Source organism: Desmodus rotundus, chromosome 6 (genome assembly GCF_022682495.2).
Source record: "Desmodus rotundus isolate HL8 chromosome 6, HLdesRot8A.1, whole genome shotgun sequence".
Taxonomy (NCBI): domain Eukaryota; kingdom Metazoa; phylum Chordata; class Mammalia; order Chiroptera; family Phyllostomidae; genus Desmodus; species Desmodus rotundus.
In genome coordinates, this window is record NC_071392.1 from 76,419,577 (window position 1) to 76,441,994 (window position 22,418).

At 50.8% G+C, this 22,418-nt stretch overlaps 1 protein-coding gene across 1 annotated transcript in view; it reads right to left on the minus strand.

Moving 5' to 3' along the window:
* Window positions 1-88: 88 nt before the first annotated feature.
* Window positions 89-22,418, minus strand: part of COPG2 (COPI coat complex subunit gamma 2) — a 145,581-nt gene continuing 123,251 nt past the window's right edge. The window contains exons 21-24 of the mRNA XM_024554967.3: window positions 2,031-2,128; window positions 1,174-1,312; window positions 808-906; window positions 89-343 (exon numbers count right to left, since the gene is read on the minus strand). Coding sequence (XP_024410735.1) covers window positions 213-343; window positions 808-906; window positions 1,174-1,312; window positions 2,031-2,128 — 467 coding nt within the window. The 3' untranslated portion in view covers window positions 89-212. The remainder of the gene's footprint in view (window positions 344-807; window positions 907-1,173; window positions 1,313-2,030; window positions 2,129-22,418) is intronic.

Consider the following 22,418-nt stretch of genomic DNA (forward strand, 5'->3'; position numbering starts at 1 on the left):
TCACCCACAGACGGACTGTCACACCAGAGCTGACCGGCATCATAAAGGGGGAAACAGAACAAAGACATGCACGGGGACAGACACTGCCTTGATCTGCTGGCTCAGGGCCACACATTTAATTTGCTTCTCCAAAATCATAGTCTTTGGAAGTACGATTCTGGGAAGTTCATGCCACTAGCCCGAAAGCCCGCTTCACCTGGCCCCGGAAAAACTTATCCAACAGAAGCCAAGATAACCTCTACAGGTGTTTCCTCTGTGCTTCTGACAGTCACCTGCATGGTCACTCCATCTGCTAAGGCCAGCCTGGACCTCACCAGTAAGTCATAGCCGCCTCTGTACACACCTGAGAGAAAGGTGAGGAAAAGCACAGTGAGAACTCAAGCTGTGACTAGTGACTTTATCATGCTCTGCCTGCACTTCCTTTCTATTATTTTAGTTTAGCTTTTCTAGAGATTTGTGTTTACAGTGGGAATTGAGTCCTACGTACAAATTCGAAGTAATCTTTTCTATTCCCATGATACCAGGTACATAGAAGGTATTCGAGAATACTGACTCAAATCGGGGAGGGGGTGGCACTGGTTACTGTGGGGCAGATTTAAGTAAATGTTTTAGGCCAGATACACAACTGAAAAGAACAACGTTAAGGACAGCATGCCAATTAGAGCTAAATCAAATGACTGCTTCCGACAGGCTTTCAAGTTGTAACTCATACAGTGGGACAACAACAGGGCACGAGATGCCCATGCGTATCCCTTCCTATCAAATTCTGCAACGAAGTGAAGGGGAGACCCAATGGAAGTTTCTTACCTGCCAGGTAGAGGGAGTGGGAGTTCTTGTTCTCAGGTACTTTGTCTGACCTCTCACATGGCTGCATGCCCAGGAATGTGATGATGTTGTTGACGGCTTCTGTGTTGGCAAGAGTGATGCAGCAGGGTCAGAAAAGGCCAGCCCCTGCATCAGTAGGGGCTGCAGGTGGCGGGGCAGCGTGTGGGCGAAGGCCGCTGGACTAGGAACTGGTGGTCTCAGTTACGGTAGAGGGTGACAGGGTCCTGGCCTTTTAAGTGAATTAGCTTATGCAGTACTTAAAGAGAAGTGCTCTCTGGAATAATAAGTATTCCCGCTAGGTTTTTATACTGCTGTCAGGCAATACACTGATAGCAAAATTGTCCTCACCTTCAAGAGTTTTGGTAGAACTGAGGGCAAAGGTCTCCTCTTTCTCGTAAGTATCTCCCACTTCTTCCCAGGCGGCAGCAAAGTTAGGCTTCAGAACCTTCTGAATGTGGTCAGACAGATTCACTTCAAGGTCTTCCAGCTAGCGGATGCAAGCAGAGGTCAGTAAACTGAAGTCCTTTCAGAGAGAACAGAGATGGAAGGCGCTGACTGGTAGGGCTTTATCATTCTGCGTTACATCCCGGGAAGAGCTCAGCTACCAAACCAGTGGGCAGTCCCGCAGTCCAGCTAGCTCTAATGATGTGGGTCTTACGACAGGAAAGCAAGAAATATGGCAAGAGCCACATTCAGACCAACATCCACACCCCGGGGGTACAAAGTACTCCTGTTGCCACATCTAGCCATGAAGTTCAGGCCACACAGGGCCTTAGCACTCACTAAAAGGTTGACATTTCTTAAATTTCCCTGCATTTATGGAGACTCTTCAGTCCATGATGCAGCTACACTGTAAGCCAACTAAAAGCTGCTGAACAAAACCACCACCCCGATATTTTAAATAAAACTTGTTGATCTCAATGAAAATCATGTACTTATTTTCATCTTGTAATATCCCTATTATAGAGACGTAAAAAAAGGTGAGAGTTTTAGTTTTAGTGAGGAAGTGGCTAGTCTCAACTCTCTTAGGCACCACACACTCCCATTTCAGAGAAGGATCAGTCCCGGCCCTCCGCAGCTATGACCGAGAAGACTAAAACTAACACCCCGTAAGTTCATGTCAGATGTTCCTAAAAAAACGTTCTTTTTCCGCGGAGGATAGTGGTGCAGGGGTATCGTGGGGCCCCTGCGCAGGGGAGACTCACCACGTACTCGTCTTCATACCCCTCCTCAGCCGGGGTCCCAGTGTCAGGGTCGCAGTCCCGCACAGTGTACCTCATGGTGCAGCTGAAGGTGCCTGCAGCTGGGGGAGGAGGAGCAGGCCAGCCTTGTCAGGGGCAGTGCAGGCACAGGGTTCCCTGTCAGTGACTCAGGGAGCAGCTCCTGCTGTCAGCACTGTGTTCCGTGTTACCAAATGCGACATACGACGCTGTCGCCTAGGGTAGTGGTTCTCAGAAGCAGCCTGCAAGCTGGTCAAACGCCAGTCTCACAAGGGCTTATTTTAAAGCCCGTGCTCCACTGTAGGTCAGGACCTACAGGAGAGATGACACCGGCACCACTCTGTTTGGTGCTGGTGTAAAGAAAGCAGCAGGGGAGAAACTCGGGGGGCTCCTGGCCATGCCCATCAAAGGGGGCTACATGTGGAAAAAATGTAGGAACCACTACCTTAGGTGCTAACAAAGCCAAAAATAGGGGTGGTAAAAAAGCACACAGATCATTAAATTAACACTAAGCACAAGAGAGTCTACATTTCAAAAGATAATACTGCCTGTGGCCTGGGGGCTGACAGTAGGTCCCGGGACCACCAGGAGGAGTTCGCTTTATGTGGACTTGCAGCCGACAGTGAGTAGGGCAGCAAGGAGGTGCTAGCATTGGCCAGGTCAGCGTCTTACAGGGAAAAGCAAGTGGGCAATTACGTGTTTTGAGATGACTGGTAGGAAGTAATAAGAAATGGAGGTAGGGGCACGTTTTTGGAAAGTGACCTTCATGAAGATAGGGATTTCTGAGCTTTCTTGAGGAGGGAATTTATTACCTGGGGGTGAAGTAAGGGTCTAACCCACGGTCTGGAAAAGGCGCACAGGTACACAAATACTAGAAACTGGGGAGTTCAAAAATTACACGGGCACAGGCAAGGACAGGAAAGAACAGACTCAGATGTAAAGACCATACATGACCATATGGGTAATGAGACTTTTCCTCTGCTCAGTTTTAATTTAAACTCCCTCCAAACATGTAGTAAATGTCAGTACATGTTAACGTTATATGTAAAGGTGTAAACTACGGTGCTAGACTCTTAGCTAAGAAGACGACTGAGACGTGACCTTTTTCTCCAATAGCTGACTGTCTAGGAGTTAAATACAGAGTATGTGTGTGTGAGGGATCCACTTATATACCCATGATACCACAACTCAATGCCACAGGCTCTTTAATATAACTTTTAATAGCAGCCTGTGTGGGAGTGCAGGATTACCAGCCTGGGAACATCCTAAAACATTTGAAAGGATGTAACAGTTTAATTGGATCTCCAAAGATGGAGAGAGCTTGGGTGTGTGGAGGAAGGTGCATGAGCTAAAGGAAAGAGGCCAGAAAGGCCACATGTAGTTGGAAATAGTAAGGGATATGCAAATGGGTAGGTGCTGAGAAGAGTTTTTGTTCAGGAACAAATTTGAAATACCTTGTATTTCATATGAAGAAGGCTACCCATTTCCCAGCAGGCTCTGGGGAGCTGAGGCAGCCCGGAGCCTGCGATGTTGGAGATATTGAGGATCACTGGTGGGAGTCCTGGGAAGAACAGGTCCGAGTTCAGAGACAAACGCATTTAATGGAGCACGTTGAAACATGATGATAGTGGGCTGACCCATAGAGAGAGAGTGACTTTTCCAGACCTCAGAATCTGTTTTAATGTAGGAGGGGTTGACAGAAGTATGTTCATGGTTAAATTCAGCTAGGGTTTTCTGTGGGAGGAAGAGGGACGAAGAAAAGAAAAATGTGGAAGTTAACACAGACCTGGAATGGGTTGGCTGAGGTATTTAAGACAATGAAGCATGGGATTGTGGTTGGGACAAAGGTCAAGATCAAATAAGGGGGGGAGGCAGGACAGACATTAGTAACACAAGGTTCGGGGAACCTCTGCTGGGATCCAATTAAGCAGGGAGGATACCAGCAGCTGCGGAAGAGGAACAAGGAGTCGAGCAGGAACTATGGCAGGGCACAGCCTCCGCACACTGGCTGAATTTTTGTGCCAGTAAAGACAAAAGATGCCTATGTCTAAGTAAGTGATACAGAGACACTGAATAGGGAAGCAAGTGGGAATGGTATTGGTGGAGATGATGCTCCCGGAACTGCAGTGGCAAGTTTTTAAGGACAGGGTGGGGTTGGTACAATGAGAGGTTTCAGGGAATCGAAGGTCAACTCCAGTGGAACCACTGTAGCGCTCCATCAATATTGCTAGAAAGGATGGCTGACACCGGGTGAGGAGGGGAAGCGGTGGGAGGGGGCCTTTCCGTGGCAAGAGAACAATATGGAGTCCCCTGCCATCACATAAGGTTGAGAGCTTCATGAACAAAGGCAGGCTAGTGACGGAAGGGAGAAAGAGAGAGGAGGACGCCCTGGAGGTCTACATTAAAACTGTTCTCAGAGGTGAGGCCTGTCTTGTGAGGACTGACTGAATTGAGAGAGGACTACTGGGGAGTCTCGGACGACAGGAGCACAGAATTAGAGAAGAGAGGGGTGCTGGATGTTCTGTAAGGGGAGAGATGTGGGCGTTAGGCTGGTGTATAGGACACGCAGAGTGGTGAATGGTGGAGGGGGAGATTGGGTGGGGAGTTGCCAGGTCTCAAGCACTGGACAGGAGACCTTGACTAAATAAGAAAGGGGGTTATGAGGAGGTTCCAGAAAGCTTTGTTGGAATAATAATGAGAGAACAGGATGTGGTCAATGGGGCTGAAAAGGACAGATGTGAACCAGGCCAATTGCTGCAACCCACGCAGGTCTGCACTAAACTAAGAGGGGAGCGTGCAGTCCAGCGTGCGGCAAGCCAGGGAGGGTGGGAGCAAGTTGAGCAGTGAGTGCCCAGAAAGAGGAGTCTGTGCCTGGCTCCTGCCAGGGAGGAGGGCCGGACCCACGCGGATGCTACAGCCGTGACAGGAGGGGTGGTGAAGATGAGGTGTTTCGCCAGGACAAATACAGGGGAAGAGCAGAGGTGCAGAAAAGCACTATGAAAGTTGCCCTCAGACGAAAAGGGGTCACTAAGGAATGACGGACAGCCCCTGGAAGGATAAGTGCATTCCTGGGCCAAAAGTCTCGAGCAGTAAGCAAGGAGAGACTGGAGGCAAAGAAAAGGACACACTGTAGGGTGGGGGCCTACATGGCAGAGTGGGTGTGGAATAAGGATCTGGAATGGGGGGTCCTGTCAGAGTGCAAAACCGGTCTCATCAGTCACCTTTTGGCTGTAAAGGTCATACTGTAATGAGAAGTATAAAGAAAGAGCGAGAAGCAAGGACAGGAGTAGGAGGAAGTAGCACACTAGCTCTTGAAGCACCGATTTGCAAGGAAATTGTTAATTAAAGGACTTGGGTGATGAAGAGTTTATGAGGAAACTAAGATGAACCTGAGAAAGCGCTACTTCTGGCAACCTCAGAGATCCCAGGCTTGACCGACCTAGAGGGTGCGGGTAGAGAGTTCATCCAGAGTGCGCGTGACTGTGTTCAATGGGGACTGGGCGAGAGCTGGGTGCAGCCCTGCCTTCTGTAGAGGGACGCTAAGCGAAGGAGGGATGTGCCAGATAGTGAGGGTGTCATAGTTTATTGAATAGTGTGTCAGGAAGGCTGGATGCTCGTAGAAGCTGTCCTGCCGTGTGAGGGTTGGCTAAAAGGGAAAGGTATTTCCTAGAGAGACTTGGATGAACAGACCATGGAGGAGAGAGAGAGGATGAGGAGGCTGGAACCTAAGACTGGAGAGAAGGCAGAGGACCTAAGCTGGTGCGCAGCATGCAAGGGGTGAGTAGGAAGGGTAGGCACTACAGACGGCCAGCATGAGGACATGGGGATGGGGCGGAGCTGTGTATCAACTAGAGATGTGAGCTAATCCAGATGACAACCAAAGGAGGGAGGATGCGACAAGGAAGCGACTACGTAAGAATTGGTGTTGGCACGAGTACCGTGTGGAATCTTACTTGAAGCAACAAGGGTGACCGATAGAGTGAAAGGCTAAAGAGCCCAAACGGGATGGATCTCAGTCACGGCCAGTGGCAGGAACCCCGCGAGGTCTGGGGGTGCACATGTATGTAGAAGGGCGTGGAGGGAACATGAAAGCAAAGACTACTGAGTCCACGGGAAAGGATATAAAACGGTAGCTGAACAAACAAGTAACTGCGTAGGTAACGGGCGTTTCTGTAGGGTCGGCCAAGGAAGAGTGGAAGAGTCTGAAGGAATGATGGCTTACTTTGAAGGCTGGCAAGTACCGACAGGAAGGATAAGGCACCGCACTTGTACCAAAGACCATGACTGGATGAGAGAGACTGGGAACTAAGTGGAGCGAGCGCTACATGAAAGGCGTGAGAGTGGGTGGACTGGCACGGGCAGTTAAGACGAGGAGCAGAATTGGGCAACCCTGTAAGATCTTATAACGAGTCTTAAAATGTTGGGTCTTAATGCCAGACTTGCAAAAGCAGCGCTACATACAATGGGAGCCAACTGAGGCCTGAATAGTAACGGGAAGTTTTATGAGGAGGACCTGGAGAGGGATTACGACGAACCCTGATGTAAAGTCAGGGCAGTCACCTGAAAGGCCCCAGGGTAAATCTGAGTGGTTTGCCTGCAGCACGGAAGGCTCACGTGGGAGAGGAGTGGCTGGAGATCACGCTGGGAACCCAACTCCAGTGTGAAGCTTCATCTCTTATTTCCATGTTCAGGCGATAGATGAAATTATAATGTATGTAGTTAAGATGTGGGAGGGCAAAGCACCAAAGGGAGACACAAATGATTATCATGCAAATGCCACATTATAGTTACTCTTAGAATCTCCTCTGTCCTGTGAAGATTTTCCTGAGGTGAGAGGCAGTTACTGGGCAGAGTGCCTGGCTAGGGAGTGCTGTTAGGAGGAGACTGAGTCTGTTCGAAAGAAATGTGCCTGGTAGCTGACAGGAAGGAGGCTGAAGATAAGGACGCCTGTTTCCTTAGGGCAAGATAGGTAATGAGGGGAGCGGGAATGGGGGTGCAACATGGCAGTTTCCCCCAGCCTGAAAGGTCATTTGAAGAATGGCAGGTATTGGCTGGAGGGAGAAGGCCCTACATTTGGGCCAAGAGACGGAAGAGGAGAGGTTGAAGCTGAAAGGATCATTAATATTAGCTTTGCAGCTAATATTAGGATTAGCTGAGAAATAGAGGAGCCTTGTAAGGAAGGATATAACTAATATAATATTGTTTACCAACTCTACTTAAATTAAAAAAAAAGAAAGAATAGCAGAAAAGGAGAAAATGGAGGCTTAAGAATGGAAAGGGGCCACATGAAGTGAGTCAGGGTGGGGAGTGTGCAGGAGAGTAGCATGGCCAGTGGGTGAGGCATTAAAGAGGGCCAGAGGAGGACTACTGGGACAGGGGAGAGCAGGAACTTCAGTAGGATAATGTTATGTGAATTTAGCTTAGAGAGAGGAAGGAGGGAAGGCAGGTAAATAAGCACGGAGGCTGTGATGGAGAACTGTTCGGGAAGCCGTGGAAGAGGGACGGTAGAGAGAAGCCGCGGGGACGGACCCATAATCCAGTCCACACAGTCTGAACAGCGAGCACTGAACACGAGGTGCCTGTGAGTCCAGAAGAGACCACTGAATCCGTGGGAATGATGTGTACACAGTTGTTCCTGAGTGAGGGAGGGGCGCTGAATATAAGGTAGCGTTTCCATAGAGCAAAGCAAAGAGGAGTTAAACAGCAAAGGAAGCTGTCGCCAGCTGAGGAAGTATCATTTAATACTGACGTAGAAAATGCCACTGATACTAAGTGGTGGTAGTGGCACCACACTTGGGCCACAGAGCATGACGGGAAAGGAAGACTGACAGGTCAGGAGCTATGTAAGGTGAAGGCCTGTCTCGTGAGTAGAGAATTGAATGGGGGGGAAAGTGAGGGTCAGGAGGGGAGGAAACCCCCAAAAGAATATGCATTTGTCACTATGAAAGGTTAAGAAATGGGGGAGAAATCTCCAAAGGAAAACTGTAAAGAACAGTGTCCTATAAGAGGGACATTAAAGAAATACTCAGAAACTAAGGAAACATTAGGATTTGCAGAAAATGAGAAGCAACACAGGAAACTTGGACGAATAAATAGCAAAGAAGGAGAGAGCAAAACGTGGAGGTTGGAAACTAAGGAGAAGGGGATGTGTGAATTGGGCTAGTGTGCAGAGCATGCGGTGTAGAAAGCTAACAAATACGGTAGGGCATTAAAGAAGGCTAAATGGGAACATTAGGAAAAAGGAGCTAGAAATTTGTCAGACTTATGTGTTACCAAGGAGAGGATGAGGTAAGAAGGTAGCAAGTAAAAATCAGAGTACGAGGTTTTGCTGTCTGGGATGTGTTGCTGGGAACGCCCTGGAAGTAACAGGTGTGGTCACCGTGGTGGAAGGTCAGAAACAGGCAGTGGGATGCAGTAAAGGCAGGCCAGGGGCGGGGCCCCATGGCAGTTCAGGCTGAAGTGAGAGCTCACGCAGATGCAGTGAAGGGTGTAGGACAGTGCCCTCGGGCAGCCCTCGGGGAGGGGGGTGGCAGTGGGTTGAGCAGGGAGTGCCCACCATGAGGGGAGTCTATCCAGAAGAAACCACCAGAATCCATGACAATGACGTGCAGCTGGAAGGAGAGACGCAGGAGATAAGGTGGCATGTTTCTCTAGGGGGAAAGGAAGAACAAGAAGGAAAGGAATGGAAGAAGCAAAATGGAGATTCCTACAGACACAAAGGGATGATTTTAAGAATGGCAGATAGTGACTGGTGGGTTATGGCACCATCCTTAGACCAAGGTTATGATGGAATAAGGAGAGAGTTTGTTAGCTGAGTAAAGGACCACCGCATGAATCAGAGAAGACTTAAGAGTGAGCGGACTAGCAACAATGCCGCTCAGGTGTAAAATAAGGAGACCTGGAGTGGTGACCTTGAAAGTGGTCAGATGGGAGGGAAGGCCCCGTGGCACTGAGTGGTGTATCTGACAGTTTCCAGGGCCTCGACAGCAATGGGAATTAGAGAGCAGGCTGGCTGCTGATGCCATGGGTAAACTGTTTAGTTAAAACTTGGTTAATAGAGAAGTTTAAGGGAGTTTCATTAAGATGAATTCTCCTAAAAAGACATTACTGGCAACCTTGAAGTACATCAGGAGCATGGACGAGTGGTTTGTCTGTAGAGAAGATCATCTGAACTTCATCAGGAATACAGATTGGGGGTCATGGGAGAGGTAAATCTCAGGAGAAAGACCCTCTATCCACCGCTGCGGCACAGGGGAAGCAGCTGGGATGGAGAGCTGAGGCCTGGCAGACATCACAGAATGGGAAAGGAGAGAGGACTTTTAGCCTAAGTAACAGGAGCGGTGCGTGAACGACAGCAGGGTTCTCAGTCGTCAGAGCGGTGAAAGGCAATGAAGAGGTGGGTGAAAAACACCCAAAATGGAGAAGTCTGTCAGATCTCGAAGAGGCTGGCTGGTTGCAAAGTCCAGTGTTAAATGAAGGCCGCAGCGAGTGGTGCACACAACGAGGGCGAGGCACAGGCCTGCACACAGCAAGCAGACAAGCTCTGCATGTCTCGATGAGGACACAAATTTTAAGGAATTTATATACATATTATTTATGGATAACATAAATATTTATTAAAATTATAAAACATATGAGGATAAGTATCAAATTATATAGCGAGTTTCTTTTGGAAAGGAAAGAGGTACATGATTCTGAAGTGGTACAGAGGAAATCTCACTTGTATGTGCAATATTTTATTTCTTTAAAAACCCTCAAATAAAATTAAGATATAAAGAAGTAGGGTAGTGACTATGAATTTTGTGGGATGGAAAAAGTTAATTAAAGGGCTTGGCTGACGGGCACAGTTGGGGGGCCACCAATACAAATCTTGATGAAAAGCCATTGATAGCAACCTCGAAGGCGCCAGTCTGATGAACTAGAGAGCGTGGGTGGGTAGTTTATTTGGTAACAGGATGATCTCTGTATTTGGTAAGAAGTGGGTGAGTCTCATTAAGGAGTTTACCTCTGGAGCATGCACCCCGAAGAGAAAAATAATGTAACTCTCACTATGATTAGAGAGGGAAGCTGGAAATATTATAGAGGTCGCTATTTATGACAGAGCAAATAATCACGTGAAATCAGGAAGAACTTGTAGGAAAGTGATGTTAAATTTGCTTAGAAATTAAAATACGTGAGAGAAACTATTGAGACATGCATTTAAAAAGGAAAAAGTAGAGAAACTTTAAGGCTGGCATCTAATCAAGGAGAGAGAGTATGGTGCACAGTATAGAGTGTTGCAAAATGTTAAACAAGAAAGGGCAGTACAAAGGGCCAGGGTGAGGAGCGTTGAGATGTCAGGAGGGTCGGAAATGCAGTGAAGAGTTGTACGCTGAGCCAGATGTCAAACAGCTGAGGGAGGAGATACGCACGCGGCTAAGTAAGAATTGGAGTGCGGTGTGCTGCTGCCCAGAAAGCTTTGCTGGAAGAGATTTGAAACAGTTGGTGTCATGGGCAAGAGCGAGAGGTTAGAGAGAGATTAAATGGGATGGACCTTTAAACGGGTCAGAGCAGGAATCCTAGGAAAGTCCAGCCTGAATGGCGGGGGCAGCAGATTCCGAGTGCAGGAGGTAAGGAAGTTGGAAGAAGACCGAACTGAGAGCTACACAACAGAAGTGGGCATGACCAGGAGAAGTGAGCAGATTCCCTGGAGAGAGGTAGCTGAGAGGAGGAGGAATGTTGGAGGAAGTGTGTGGAGTTTGCAGCAAAAGGAGGAAGGGAATGGAAGAGCTGTGTTCAAGTTGCTTGCAGATGTAAAGACATTTGAATGGTCATATCGAGCAGGGGGATGGCCATTGCTTCACACTAAGGCCAAAGATTGGGAGCGAATAAAAAGAAAGTAGAGAGGGTGGTAAGTAGAGGGGTGCTGTACGAATTAGAGAGCAGTTTTGAGTAGATGGTGTGGCAACAACACAGACAGGTGTGAAGGGAAGAAACACAGCTGCCAGGGCGTGGGAGAGGGGAGGCTGGTCTTTACGACAAGTGGTTGCTTACTGGGAGAGGTTAGAAGGAGATGAATTAAGATAAACTCTGGTAAGAAGCCTTGGTGGAAACTAAACACATCACCACTGACCTTTTAGAAGGTCTGGTTTGTATACTTTTTCTGTAGAACAAATGAATGCTAGTGATTGAGGAATGGATGAGAATCAGAGGTAAACGTCATGGGAATAATCCTGTATTCACTGAGATATAGCCAGTGAGTAAAAGATATGTGGAATATGGAAGATCTGGCAGAGCAGACACTCAAAGTCATGGAAGACCTGCCTTGTAAGTTTAATTTGCTGAGAATTTAAGGAATCATGTTGAACTGGGTGAAAGTGAGAGAAGCAACTGAAAAGATTTGTATTAAAAAAAAATAGGAAAGGGAGAGAAGATGCTGGTTGGAGAGGGGATGTACGAATTAGGCCAGGTTTGTAATCTGCAAGGTGCCAAATAGCAAATATTACCGAGACCAGAATGAGGAATGCAGGCAGCCCCAGCTAGCCACTCACATTGTCTAAGTGCTCATTAACACGGAAAGTTTGTATCCACACATCACCACGTGCTTGGGACACTCCTGGGCTGGCAAAAATGTTAAGTTTGTACACAAGACTGTTTGGGATGGTAGACGTTTGCTGCAGTCATAGCTCTTCTAGCGCCAGGCTCACGTCCTAGGCCCCAGGGCTTTACATGTGTTGCACACTTTATCCGTCCTCTTCCCTACGACGCGCACGGAACAGCGCGAGCAGCTCGCCGACTGGTAAGTAAATGTTTCCACAAAGTTTCTTCGTGAAAATTGTTTTCAAATTTTCTATATTTCATTTAGAAAATGTGTATGCTTTATTTATCTGGAAAACCCACCACGTTTCTTGCAGCATAAAAGGAGAATGCAATTGCAGTCTTACAGGATGGGACCACTTTCTAATGCATACAAACATGTACACTAATGGGTGCATTATATGTTAAATAGTTATGCAGTTGTCCTTTAAAATGGTTTACATGATACAAAATATGTAATAGTTTTCATAATAGTATTTTTGTGATGGCTGAAAAAATATGTGGGATTTTTAAAAAGGGCGATGGTTGAGGGCATTTTCAAATTCAAGATATTGCGATATAAGCATTTACTGGCAAAAACCGTTATTGGACATACTGTAAGCAAAGGGTAATGTTAATTGCCTGCACGCACGCATAAAGCAGCTGGGTCAGTAAGAGAACTGCGTGGTAAGGCAGTTCTTGAAGGAACAGAAGGGCCAGATCAAATGGTAGCTAAAGATGAGACTTAAGAGGCACAGTGTCCAGAAAAGTACGTCTGCACGGAAAGGAGCAGTCAACAGAGACAGTTCAGAGGCAGGTTCAGTGACGAGGACATAAAAAAAGGCAAGTTGTATGGATCCTACCAGGGCATAAACAGAAAACTAAAGCAATTCAGCAAAATATGTTGGAAAGAAGAAATGCAGAACTGGATTGAGTGATGGATATAGAACAAAAAAGGGGGCCCAGAGAGGAAGGTATCAGTTAGCATATGCCCATATTTGGATGGTTAATAGAAGAGAGAAGAGGGGGAAAAACAACAAAGAATGGGGAGAAGAGCAAAATTTACCCCTAGCTGGGAAAGGCCACGGGAAGAATGGCACTGAAAACAAGGCTTGGTGCTGTCATTGCATCTCACGGAGCAGGAAGAGCACAGGTGACAGGCACGGGGTGAAAGAGCACTGTATGGACTAGGTATTTACTTCAGAGTAAGTACAGGGCACAATGGTGTCCGAGAAGGGAGACCTAGAAAGATGAGGACAACAGAAGTGGGACATAAAGCAAGGACAGGGATGCGGGGCTGAAGACGGGGCACAGGCACTGAAGAAGGTAAAGGCACGTGGAAGCAAGTCAGAAGGCAACGACAGGCCCTAGAGTAGAGACAAAGGCAGAGTGGGAAAGACAGACTGACTCTACACTTAATCCAATTCCAGGAAAAGGGGAACTAAGCTGACAGGAGGGAAAGGGTGCTATGCAAGATGGTACTGAACCAATTATGGAATGGGGCGGGGCAGGGCTTTAAATACAGCAGAGGGGAGAGGGGGAGAGGGGGAGAGGGAGGGAGAGGGGGAGAGGGGGAGAGGGAGAGAGGGAGAGAGGGAGAGGGAGAGAGGTAGTTACAGAATGGATGTGTGAAACTAGAGCGACCCATAGGACTAAAGGAGTCCCTGAGGAAGAATGACAGGGAGACAAAATGTCCTCACTTATAGTGGAAATAAAAGAGGCAAAAAGGAGAGGTACTTTGCATGCATTATACTATATAGAGCAACAATTAAAACCTCAGTGCACAGTAAACCGTGCTGCATGACAGGGGTGAGAGCAGAGTGGGTAAATTATGGTCGTTGGACAGAGGATCTTGCCAAACTTGTCACAGAACGTAACCCTGAAACACATGAAATATTAATGAAAGAATAGGAAACATTCAATGGGAAAGAGAAGGAACGCAGGCTAAGAATAAGGGGTTAAGAGTGGATGTACCTTTTTATAGGTTAGTTCGGGGTGGTTCAAAATTTCAACATGATCCAGAAGAGAAAGAAATGACAAGAGACTCACAGTGACAATGGAGCAGAGGAACAAGGGAAGAGAGGGAAAGGTGAGAACGTGTCTGGGAAATGTTAACCCCCAGAGGACGAGTGTGTCAGCGAGTAGGTTTCCAAAGTTCTACCAGAGAAAGCCAACACCTAGCACTGGACTGAATGGGGCATGCCACATAAAGTAAATAATAAGGTCACACTCGAAAATAAGGATTCTTGACAGAGAAGGACAGACCTGAGAAACAAAAAGTATAACTGAAAAGTAGACGGGCATTTCAGGTAGGAAGGAGTAAACACGGAGGGAATGTGGTGGCTGCAGGGGACACTGCGGGGACAGTGTCAGAATGGCGCCCACGCTGGGACCTTTCACGAGGAAGTGCCAAGGGCAATAGATGGAAGGGTGGGGCACACAGGAAACTGTCCACTCGGGGTCAGGCTGAGCTTCCACAGTAGTGATTCTTCCCGTGGGGGGGGGTGAGTTTCACCCGAGGGTGGGTGGGCATGCCCCCCAAGGGAGGCCTATCACAGCATCTGAGGGGGAGCAGGGCTCTGCTCAAAACAACAAAACCAAAAAACTTGAAAAACAAAACACAAAAACACACCCAAAGATGTTGCTGATAGGCCACCTTGGGGGTCATGCACCCTCGGGTGAGAATCACTGGGTGGAAGGGCAGAGGGGCCAGACAGCTGGGCAGAGAGGTGAAGCAGGAGCAGGTGGGCCCCCAAGTCGGGGTAGGTGGAGGCATCAGGGTCAAGACTGTCAGACATGGAGGTAAAGGATCCTGGCTACACAGACAGCAAGTGAACAGATATAGCACAAAAGGCACCCGGATAGACGGGGGGAGAAGGGTCCCCTTCAGTGGGTAGGGAGCTGAGCACCCCTGAAGAATTGAACAAAGGGAAATGGAGTGATGAAGGGAGAAAGCTGGGTGTGCACATGGGAGCAAGGAACAGCTGACCAGTTGTACACGCAGATGGAAGGGACCGCTGGGATGGGAGACAACAGAGAAGAGCAGCACCTGGGAGAGAGATGACTGGCAGGTGAGGACGGACAGAAGGAGGGGTGGACAGCAGGACCCAGGGCTCTGGGCGGGTGGAGACAAAGCGCCATGGTGTTGGGCGTGGGCTAGCAAGTGTGGGGGCTAGATGCAGGATGGTGGCAAATACCCCACAGTGAAAAGGAAAAGGTAGGGGAATCAGTGGAAGGGACTCCCCAAGAGCTGTGTCAGAAGAGTGAGCAACAAACGGGTATGAATAGTGACATGAATGGCTACTGAGAGTGACATTTGTGGGTCTGGCAGCAACCACTGTCCAGGCTCATGGGCTGGGAGCAGGCGTCGGTGGGCGAGGGCGCAGACTGAGAACGCTACGTCAAAGCCAAGGGGACTGAAGTGTGAGTGAAGGAGGTGGGGGATCAAGAAGGAGCACAAGAGGTCTGCTGATTGCAGCCTTATTCACGGACTGAAGGTGCAGAAATGTTATGTGGCCCAAGAAGAACAGTGCCTTTGCTCTGTTTGCAGTAGAGAATCAAAGTGTGAAGGATAAGGAACACAAGACGGAACTAGGAGATCCATTGAGCAGTCTTGAGTTCTGGGAAAGTGAGTGGAGGGAATGGGTTCCAACAGGACAAGTAGTGAGAAGGGACAGGCCACGGGACCTCGAGCCTAGGACAAGAGGGGAACGCCCTGCACTGAGAATGATGGAAAAGAGCCAAAGATGGGTGTGCACGTGGAGAACCCAGGAACTTCCCTCCTGTGAGTGGGACAAGGATGTGCAGAAGCCCACATGGGGTGAAGATCACAGAGTGAGACAGACCAATGAGGAAGGCGGGAGAGGTGGGACAAGGCCCGAGGTGGAGGAGGAAAGAAATGTCCCACAGAAACATTGGGGTAAGTCACTCTGTCAGGTCAGGGCTTGGTGAGACGAGTGGAGGTCACAGAGGAGCCCAGGGAAGCCACCACCACTTCATAATGGTGGCCCAAAAAGGTAAGGACTAGGGGGGAATGGGGAGAGCAGACAGACTCAGTGTAACACTCTTGGGGACAGAATGCTGGCAATAGCAGGAGAAAGGAACACAAGTCAAGGTGAAGATCAGTGAATCCAGCACATGACCAGCAGGAGGCAGGGAGAGTAGGATGGGACATGGAAGCTGAATCAGAGCATCTCTTGAAGCAGAAGGGACAGAAGGCCATGAGGGGTAAGCAAGGATTAATGTCCTCCCTGGTAGGCAGAGAGACGGGAATCTCGGGCAGCCATGAGAAGACTGTCATCGTGTGCGAGATGGGCTAGGGGTCCAAGGGAAAGGAAGAGGCCAGGTGGCACCGAATAGGACAGAGAGCTTCTGGAATGTGGAGGACTCAGGGTTGGTCAGGGCACAGTGGACAATGGGAAGGTGGCCTGAAGAGCTGCCACTGTAGGGACACTGGCAGATCTCTGGGGCCAAGATGGATGTCCAGCATGTGCTGAACTGAGGTAGATGGTAGGAGCAGGGCACAGCAAAGCCACGCTGAGACGCTATGGCCCAGGCATTTGATGACCTGGGGCCTCAGGACAAGCAGGGGAACGGGCCGCAGTGACTGGGGTGCACAGGAAATGGGGCAGCGTTGTGCATTAAGGTGGAGCCTGAACAGATAAGAGTTTACCTTGGCAGGTAAACTCCGAGGCTTCAGACAGACTCACATTCATGGAGTCCGGTGTGGGCAGCACATAGGCTTAGAGATGGTGGGGGAGCAGGTGGGAACCTAAAGAGGTGACATTTCGCAATGATCACCGTACCCCGCACTGTGCCATTGCAGGGGGGCTGGCAAGGGTGCAGGTGTAGCAGGTGGCAGAGAGACTCTGCAGCAGGGAAGGAGAGGACAATAACAGAATGTCCTAACCAGTGGGGTGTCAGAGGTCTAGTCCTAGAAGGCAAGGGGAGCAGCAGAGGGTACAAAGAATAGAACAAGCGGTGGAATGGAAGGGGCCAGGGACTTCTGTTTGGGAGGCTGGTTCAGGTGGAAAACAGGGTACAAGGTGGAATAGGGCAGACAGCAAGAGGAGGGCCTTAAAACCTACACGTGACTGTTGTGAGGGGTTTGTGGGCAGGAGGGTGAAGAGGACAGTATCAGTGCAGTTGGAAGGGCGAGGGGGACGGGCATGGTGCATCACAGGGTCTGATGCAGGAGCAATAGGAGCAGTGGTGGAAGGAGTAAGAAGAGGCGGAAGTGATGGATGAACTGCATTGTTCTGTGCACCTGATGAAAAGGGGCCAGAGAAGATGAAGGAATTGAGATATGCCAAGGGTAAAGAAAAAAAGAGCCAAGAAGGTTGGCAGTGGCCAGTGGAAGGACCAAGTGCAGTAGATGCTTCCGGGAGAGAATGCAGCCTGCTGAGCAGATGAAAGAGAGTGAGCAGGGAGAACAGATGTCTGGAGGGAGCACAGCCACATGGAGAAGGGAGGAGCCAATACAAGTAAATGGCAGGTTTAGGGAGCTTAGGAGATGCAGGGTACTCGAGAAGAGACAGGATGGTTCCCCCTTTTGGGGATGGAAGTGACACAATGCGTCTATATATACAGGTGTCGGGAAGGAGAGACCCAAGGGGGCCTCAATGCACAGTCAGAGGAGGTCCATCCTCCAGAGACAGACTGGGGGGCTGGGGGGATGTGCTGGGGGACACTCAGGGTAGGATGAGACTGTAGTGCAGTGAAAGGGAGAGGGCTAGACACCCACAAAAGGAGCAGGAAGAGGGAGGTGGAAGGTAGGAATCTGGGTTGATCTCAGAGGTGACAGAGGGAAGGAAGTCCATATTGCTCGAACCAGCCAGTGTGAGCCGTGCTTTGGAGGAAGAGGGTTGGAAAAGGGATGGCGAGCAGTGGGTGGAGAGCAGTGGATGATGCTGCGGCCTTGAAATTTGTGGCAAAGGCAGAACCTTTCACCAGGACTTTATCAGAGATGGAGCAGGGACGGGGTTCAAGGAGGGAGGGATGTCAAGTCAGGAGTCGGGTCTGTGTTACAGGGCTGGCCAGGAGGGCAGGGTGGGATCAGTGGGGCTGCAGGTGGGTTGGGGGATGGGAGCCAAGCTCTGTGCACAGGTAAATCCATCTCCTTTATTGGAGATGCGCACTGGTTCCACGTCACGTGTTGAGGGGATGATGACTGGTTGAGGAGAAAGAGGGCAAGACCAGGGAGTGCACCCAGAGAGGTCACGGGAGAGCAGGTGCAGGAGAGAGCGAAGGAAAAGGTGTGGTTGGTGGGAAACACCCCAGGACTAGTTAGGACCACAGAGGCTCTGCAGTGGGATGGTGATAGATGTCTGTGAGGAGGAGTAAGGTACAGAGTAGGGACAATGGTGAGTGTGGAAGAAATAATGCCCTACTGCAGACTGAGGTTCTGTGAAGAGTGATTAAAAATGGGAGTTGGGTGGTACCAAGAGGACAGGTCCGGGCCAGTGTGAGAATGTGGCAAATGCTGGGATGGGTGAGGAAAAGGTGTCCAGGGCAACCAGCAGAAGCTACAGGCACAGGGAGAGTGCAGCCCAGGAGTCAGGTGGGCTTCCACAGCAGTGATTCTTCCCGGGGGGTGGGGGGGGTGAATTTCACCCAAGGGGGGGGTGAAATTCACCTGAGGGTGGGTGGGCACGCCCCCCAAGGGAGGCCTATCACAGCATCTGAGGGGGAGCAGGGCTCTGCTCAAAACAACAAAACCAAAAAAATTTGAAAAACAAAACACAAAAACACACCCAAAGATGTTGCTGATAGGCTGCCTTGGGGGTCATGCACCCTCGAGTGAGAATCACTGGGTGGAAGGGCAGAGGGGCCAGACAGCTGGGCAGAGAGGTGAAGCAGGAGCAGGTGGGCCCCTGAGTCAGGGTAGGTGGAGGCATCAGAGTCAAGACCGTGAAGCATGGGGGCAGAGGGCCCTGGACCAGGCAGACAGCGAGCAAAGGACGTAGTTGAGGAGGCCGGCGGGCAGGGCCGGGAGACGCTACCAGCAGGGCTGGAGCACCGACACGGCTGTACCAAAGAAGAGTGCGCTTCAGATGAAAGGCTGAGAGAGGAGGGAGTGGGAAGGAAGAAAGTTGGGTTACATGCACATGAGCAGAGAGCAGCAGACGGGGCAGGCGGACAGGAGACTCACCGAGGGACATCGCCTGGGAGAGAAACGACTGCCTGTAGAGAGGAGGCAAGGTCTGACGAAGCACCCAGGGCTCTGAGGCGGTCGAGAGTAGTGCCATGGTGTGGGGTGTAGGGCAAGTGGGAGTGCTCAATGCAAATTTCTTGTGGAGATAGGAATAAGGTGTTTTCTGAATGGAAACATGGAAGGTACAGGGATTGATATTTGCAAGTTCCGCAGAAAACCACAGGGTGCGAGCAGGGGCTGGTGGGCGGAGTGTGGGACCCAGTGCGGCGTGTCTGAGGCAATGATGATGGAATCAGGATGAGTGGTGAGTGGGGGATGAGGAAGGGCGCACAGCAGAGCAGACTACTGAATCCAGCTGGTAGACTCCAGGCGGCAGCTGAAAGATGGTCGCGTGGCTCAGTTCCTGTACTGTGTGTGTGGCAGAGAAGCAAAGCGGGAGAGATGAGGAACCCAGGTCCAGGAGGCTGAGATCCCGTGAGTAGTCTCGAACTCTGGGAAGTGTGGCGGAGGGGACGTGGTCCAACAAGCCAGAAGAGTGACAGCCAGAAGAGTGACAAAAGGCAGGTGACGGCGTCTTGCAGCCTGGGCAGGATAGGCTTGTTGAGAGGTTCGGGGGACCACTGAGTCAGGAAAGGGATGGCTAAGAGCCCAGAAGAGGGAGCAGACGTGGAGAATCCAAGTATTCTGCCCACGAAAGTGGGCCAAGGGCCAAAGTGAGGAAGCCCATGCAGCAGGAAGAGCACAGTGCAGGTAAAGCAAGTGAGGCACGGGAGAGGAAGGAGGGGGCCTGGGGGTGAGGTGTAGAGACCGTGGCCTGCAGACAATGTGGGGACAACTCGGTCAGGGAGCGGCAGGGTGAGAAGATGAACAGGAAGAGCAAAGGCTGCAGAAGCCATGACCATCTCCTGACTGGCAGACCTGATAAGGTAGAATGCTTGATGATGGACTCTGCACAGTACGCTGGGGCCAAACAAGCTGGCAGCCCAGGCAGCATGAGCACGAGGAAAGGGGGGAACAGGTGTCAAGAAAGGACCAGTGATTCATGCGATGACTGGCAGGTGCAGGGGAGATGGCCAGGGGAGTGAAAGGGAAGAGAAACAGACAGCAGGGCTGAAGAACTTCCCGGACATGGGAGGGGCTCGGTGTTAGGAAAGGGGGCCCCGCAGAAAATGGGAAGGCAGCTTGAAGAGCTCCCACCCTGGGAGTCAGCAGATTCGGGATAACAGTGGCGACATCTGAGGTATTGAGGACAGACTGCAGGAACAGGGCAGAGCCGACATGTAATGGCCCGGGCGCGTGGAGACTAGGGGCACTCAGGAACGCGCAAGGACAGGGGACGTGACTGACGTGGGGAAGAGGGAAGAGGCAGCACCGCACAGCAGGATGGACCCTGCAGAAGAACCGTGGCAGGTGGCCTTGGGGAGTGAAATGGACTCACGTGGACGGAACCCAGGGTATGGGCAGCACATACACGTAGAAATGGGAGGGGAGTGGGTGGGCACCAAGGTGGAGATGACATTTCACAACGGTCACCGAATCCGAACTGTGTTACCCCAGGGAGGCTGAGAGGGGTGGGTCTGGGATGTGGCGGAGAGTGACCACAAGGGAAGTAGGGAAGGTGGGGACCTTCAAAAACAGTGGTGTCATAGGGCTAGTCCGAGAAGATAATGTGGGTAGCAGAGGGGCACAGAGGGACAGAGCAAAAGGTGGATGTTGGGTTGGAGGATGGGCTCTTGTTCAGGAGGCTAGCTGGGTGAAAAACAGAAGGGGCGATGCAGAATGGGATGGAGGAGAGGGGGGTCTTAAAACCTGCAAAAAAGGGTGGTGAGGGTGTGCAGCCCAGAGGGAAAGAGGGCAAAGGAGGGATCCGAACAGTGTCCATGGAGATTGCGAGGTCAAGGGCAAGTGGCAGGGATGCATTCTGGGTCCCGATGGAGGAGAGATGGAAGCAGTAGAGGCGAGGGAAGGAAAAGAGTGGAAAGTGGTGGGACTGGCTGTATCGTTCTGTGGGCAAGGGCTTGATTCAAAGAGGAGAGAGAAGAAGAAAGAAAAGTGAAACGGGGCGAGGCTCAGAAATAGTGAGCGTAAAAGGAAGGTGCTAGAGAAGTGAGGGGCCTGATGAGTGACAGCAGACGGTTTCGGAAGGATCAGGGTACGATGAGGGGTGGAAAGAGTTTGAGCAGTGAGAGAGGGTCACAGGAGGGAGCACAACCCTGTGGAGAAGGGATGACTCCTTGTAGGTAAAAGACAGCCACCAGGGAGCTATGAGATCCAGAAGCCCTAGAGAGGCGCGGAGTGCTTTCCCTGGGCCAGCGTGGGGAAGAGAAGTGCCTCACAAGGTAGCAAGAAGGAATGTCCAAACAGGCTTTGCTACAGCAAGATGGGAGGGTCCCCTCCCAGAGAGAAAGTGATGGGAGGCACCTAAGGGACAACAAAGAGTGGAGCACAGTGGAAGGAAGAGGGCTGGACACCAATAAGGGGAGCAAGAAGAGGGAGGTGGCAGAGGAGGCATCCAGGCGGATCTCAGCAGCACCAACCAGGAGTGCAGAATTCTGGGGCCAGTCGGTGTGAGCAACAGCACAGGGAAGGAGGAGCAGAAACAGGGGCTGGTGGGGGCGCAAACCGGATGACCCTGTGGCTGTGAATGCTGTAGCAGGGGTAGAACCTTCTGGCCAAGCTCTTTGGATCCGGTGGGGGTATGGGGGGAGGACGGGACGGGTGAGGAAGGGGGTCAGACCTGGAATAGGTCTGGTTTGATGGGAGGGCAGGGTTGGGACTGATGGGTTTGGGGTGGGGATGGGATACGGGAGCCAAACCGCAGCATCGGAGACAGCCATCTTTAACTGGGCTTGTGGACTGATTCCATGTCGCGCTGGGGGTGATGACGACAGGTGAAGGAGGGAGTGGGGGAGACCAGAGAGTCCACCCAGAGGGGACACAGGAGAGTAGTTGCAAGACGGGGGGAGGGAAACACAAAGGGGCGTAAAGACCACAGGGACGACACTCTGGAGGACAGTGTCACGGACGTGAAGCGGGTGGGGAACTTAGGGAGAGTGCCGAGGAGGACTAGATTTGGACCAAAGATATTGTCACAATCCCTGAGAGTCATAAATGATGGGGGCAGGAGGGGTGTCAGGGCGTGTGTGTGTGTGGGAGGTGGTGGAGAAAAGAACAATGCTGCAGTGTGGACTGGGGTGGGGGGCACGCTGGGTGACCAGGAGGGCAGGTGGCGGTTCCCGAGGCCAGTGCCGGGACAGTGTGAGAGTAGGGGGCAAATGCCGGGAGTTTGAAGAAAAAGTGTCGATGGCAACTGATGGAAGGGTAAGAGGCACGAAGGAGGAATGTTCATTCAGAGGTCAGGTGGGCTTCCACAGCAGTGATTCTTCCCGGGGGGTGGGGGGGGTGAGTTTCACCCAAGGGGGGGTGAAATTCACCTGAGGGTGGGTGGGCACGCCCCCCAAGGGAGGCCTATCACAGCATCTGAGGGGGAGCAGGGCTCTGCTCAAAACAACAAAACCAAAAAATTTGAAAACCAGAACACAAAAACACACCCAAAGATGTTGCTGATAGGCCACCTTGGGGGTCATGCACCCTCGGGTGAGAATCACTGGGTGGAAGGGCAGAGGGGACAGACAGCTGGGCAGAGAGGTGAAGCAGGGCAGGTG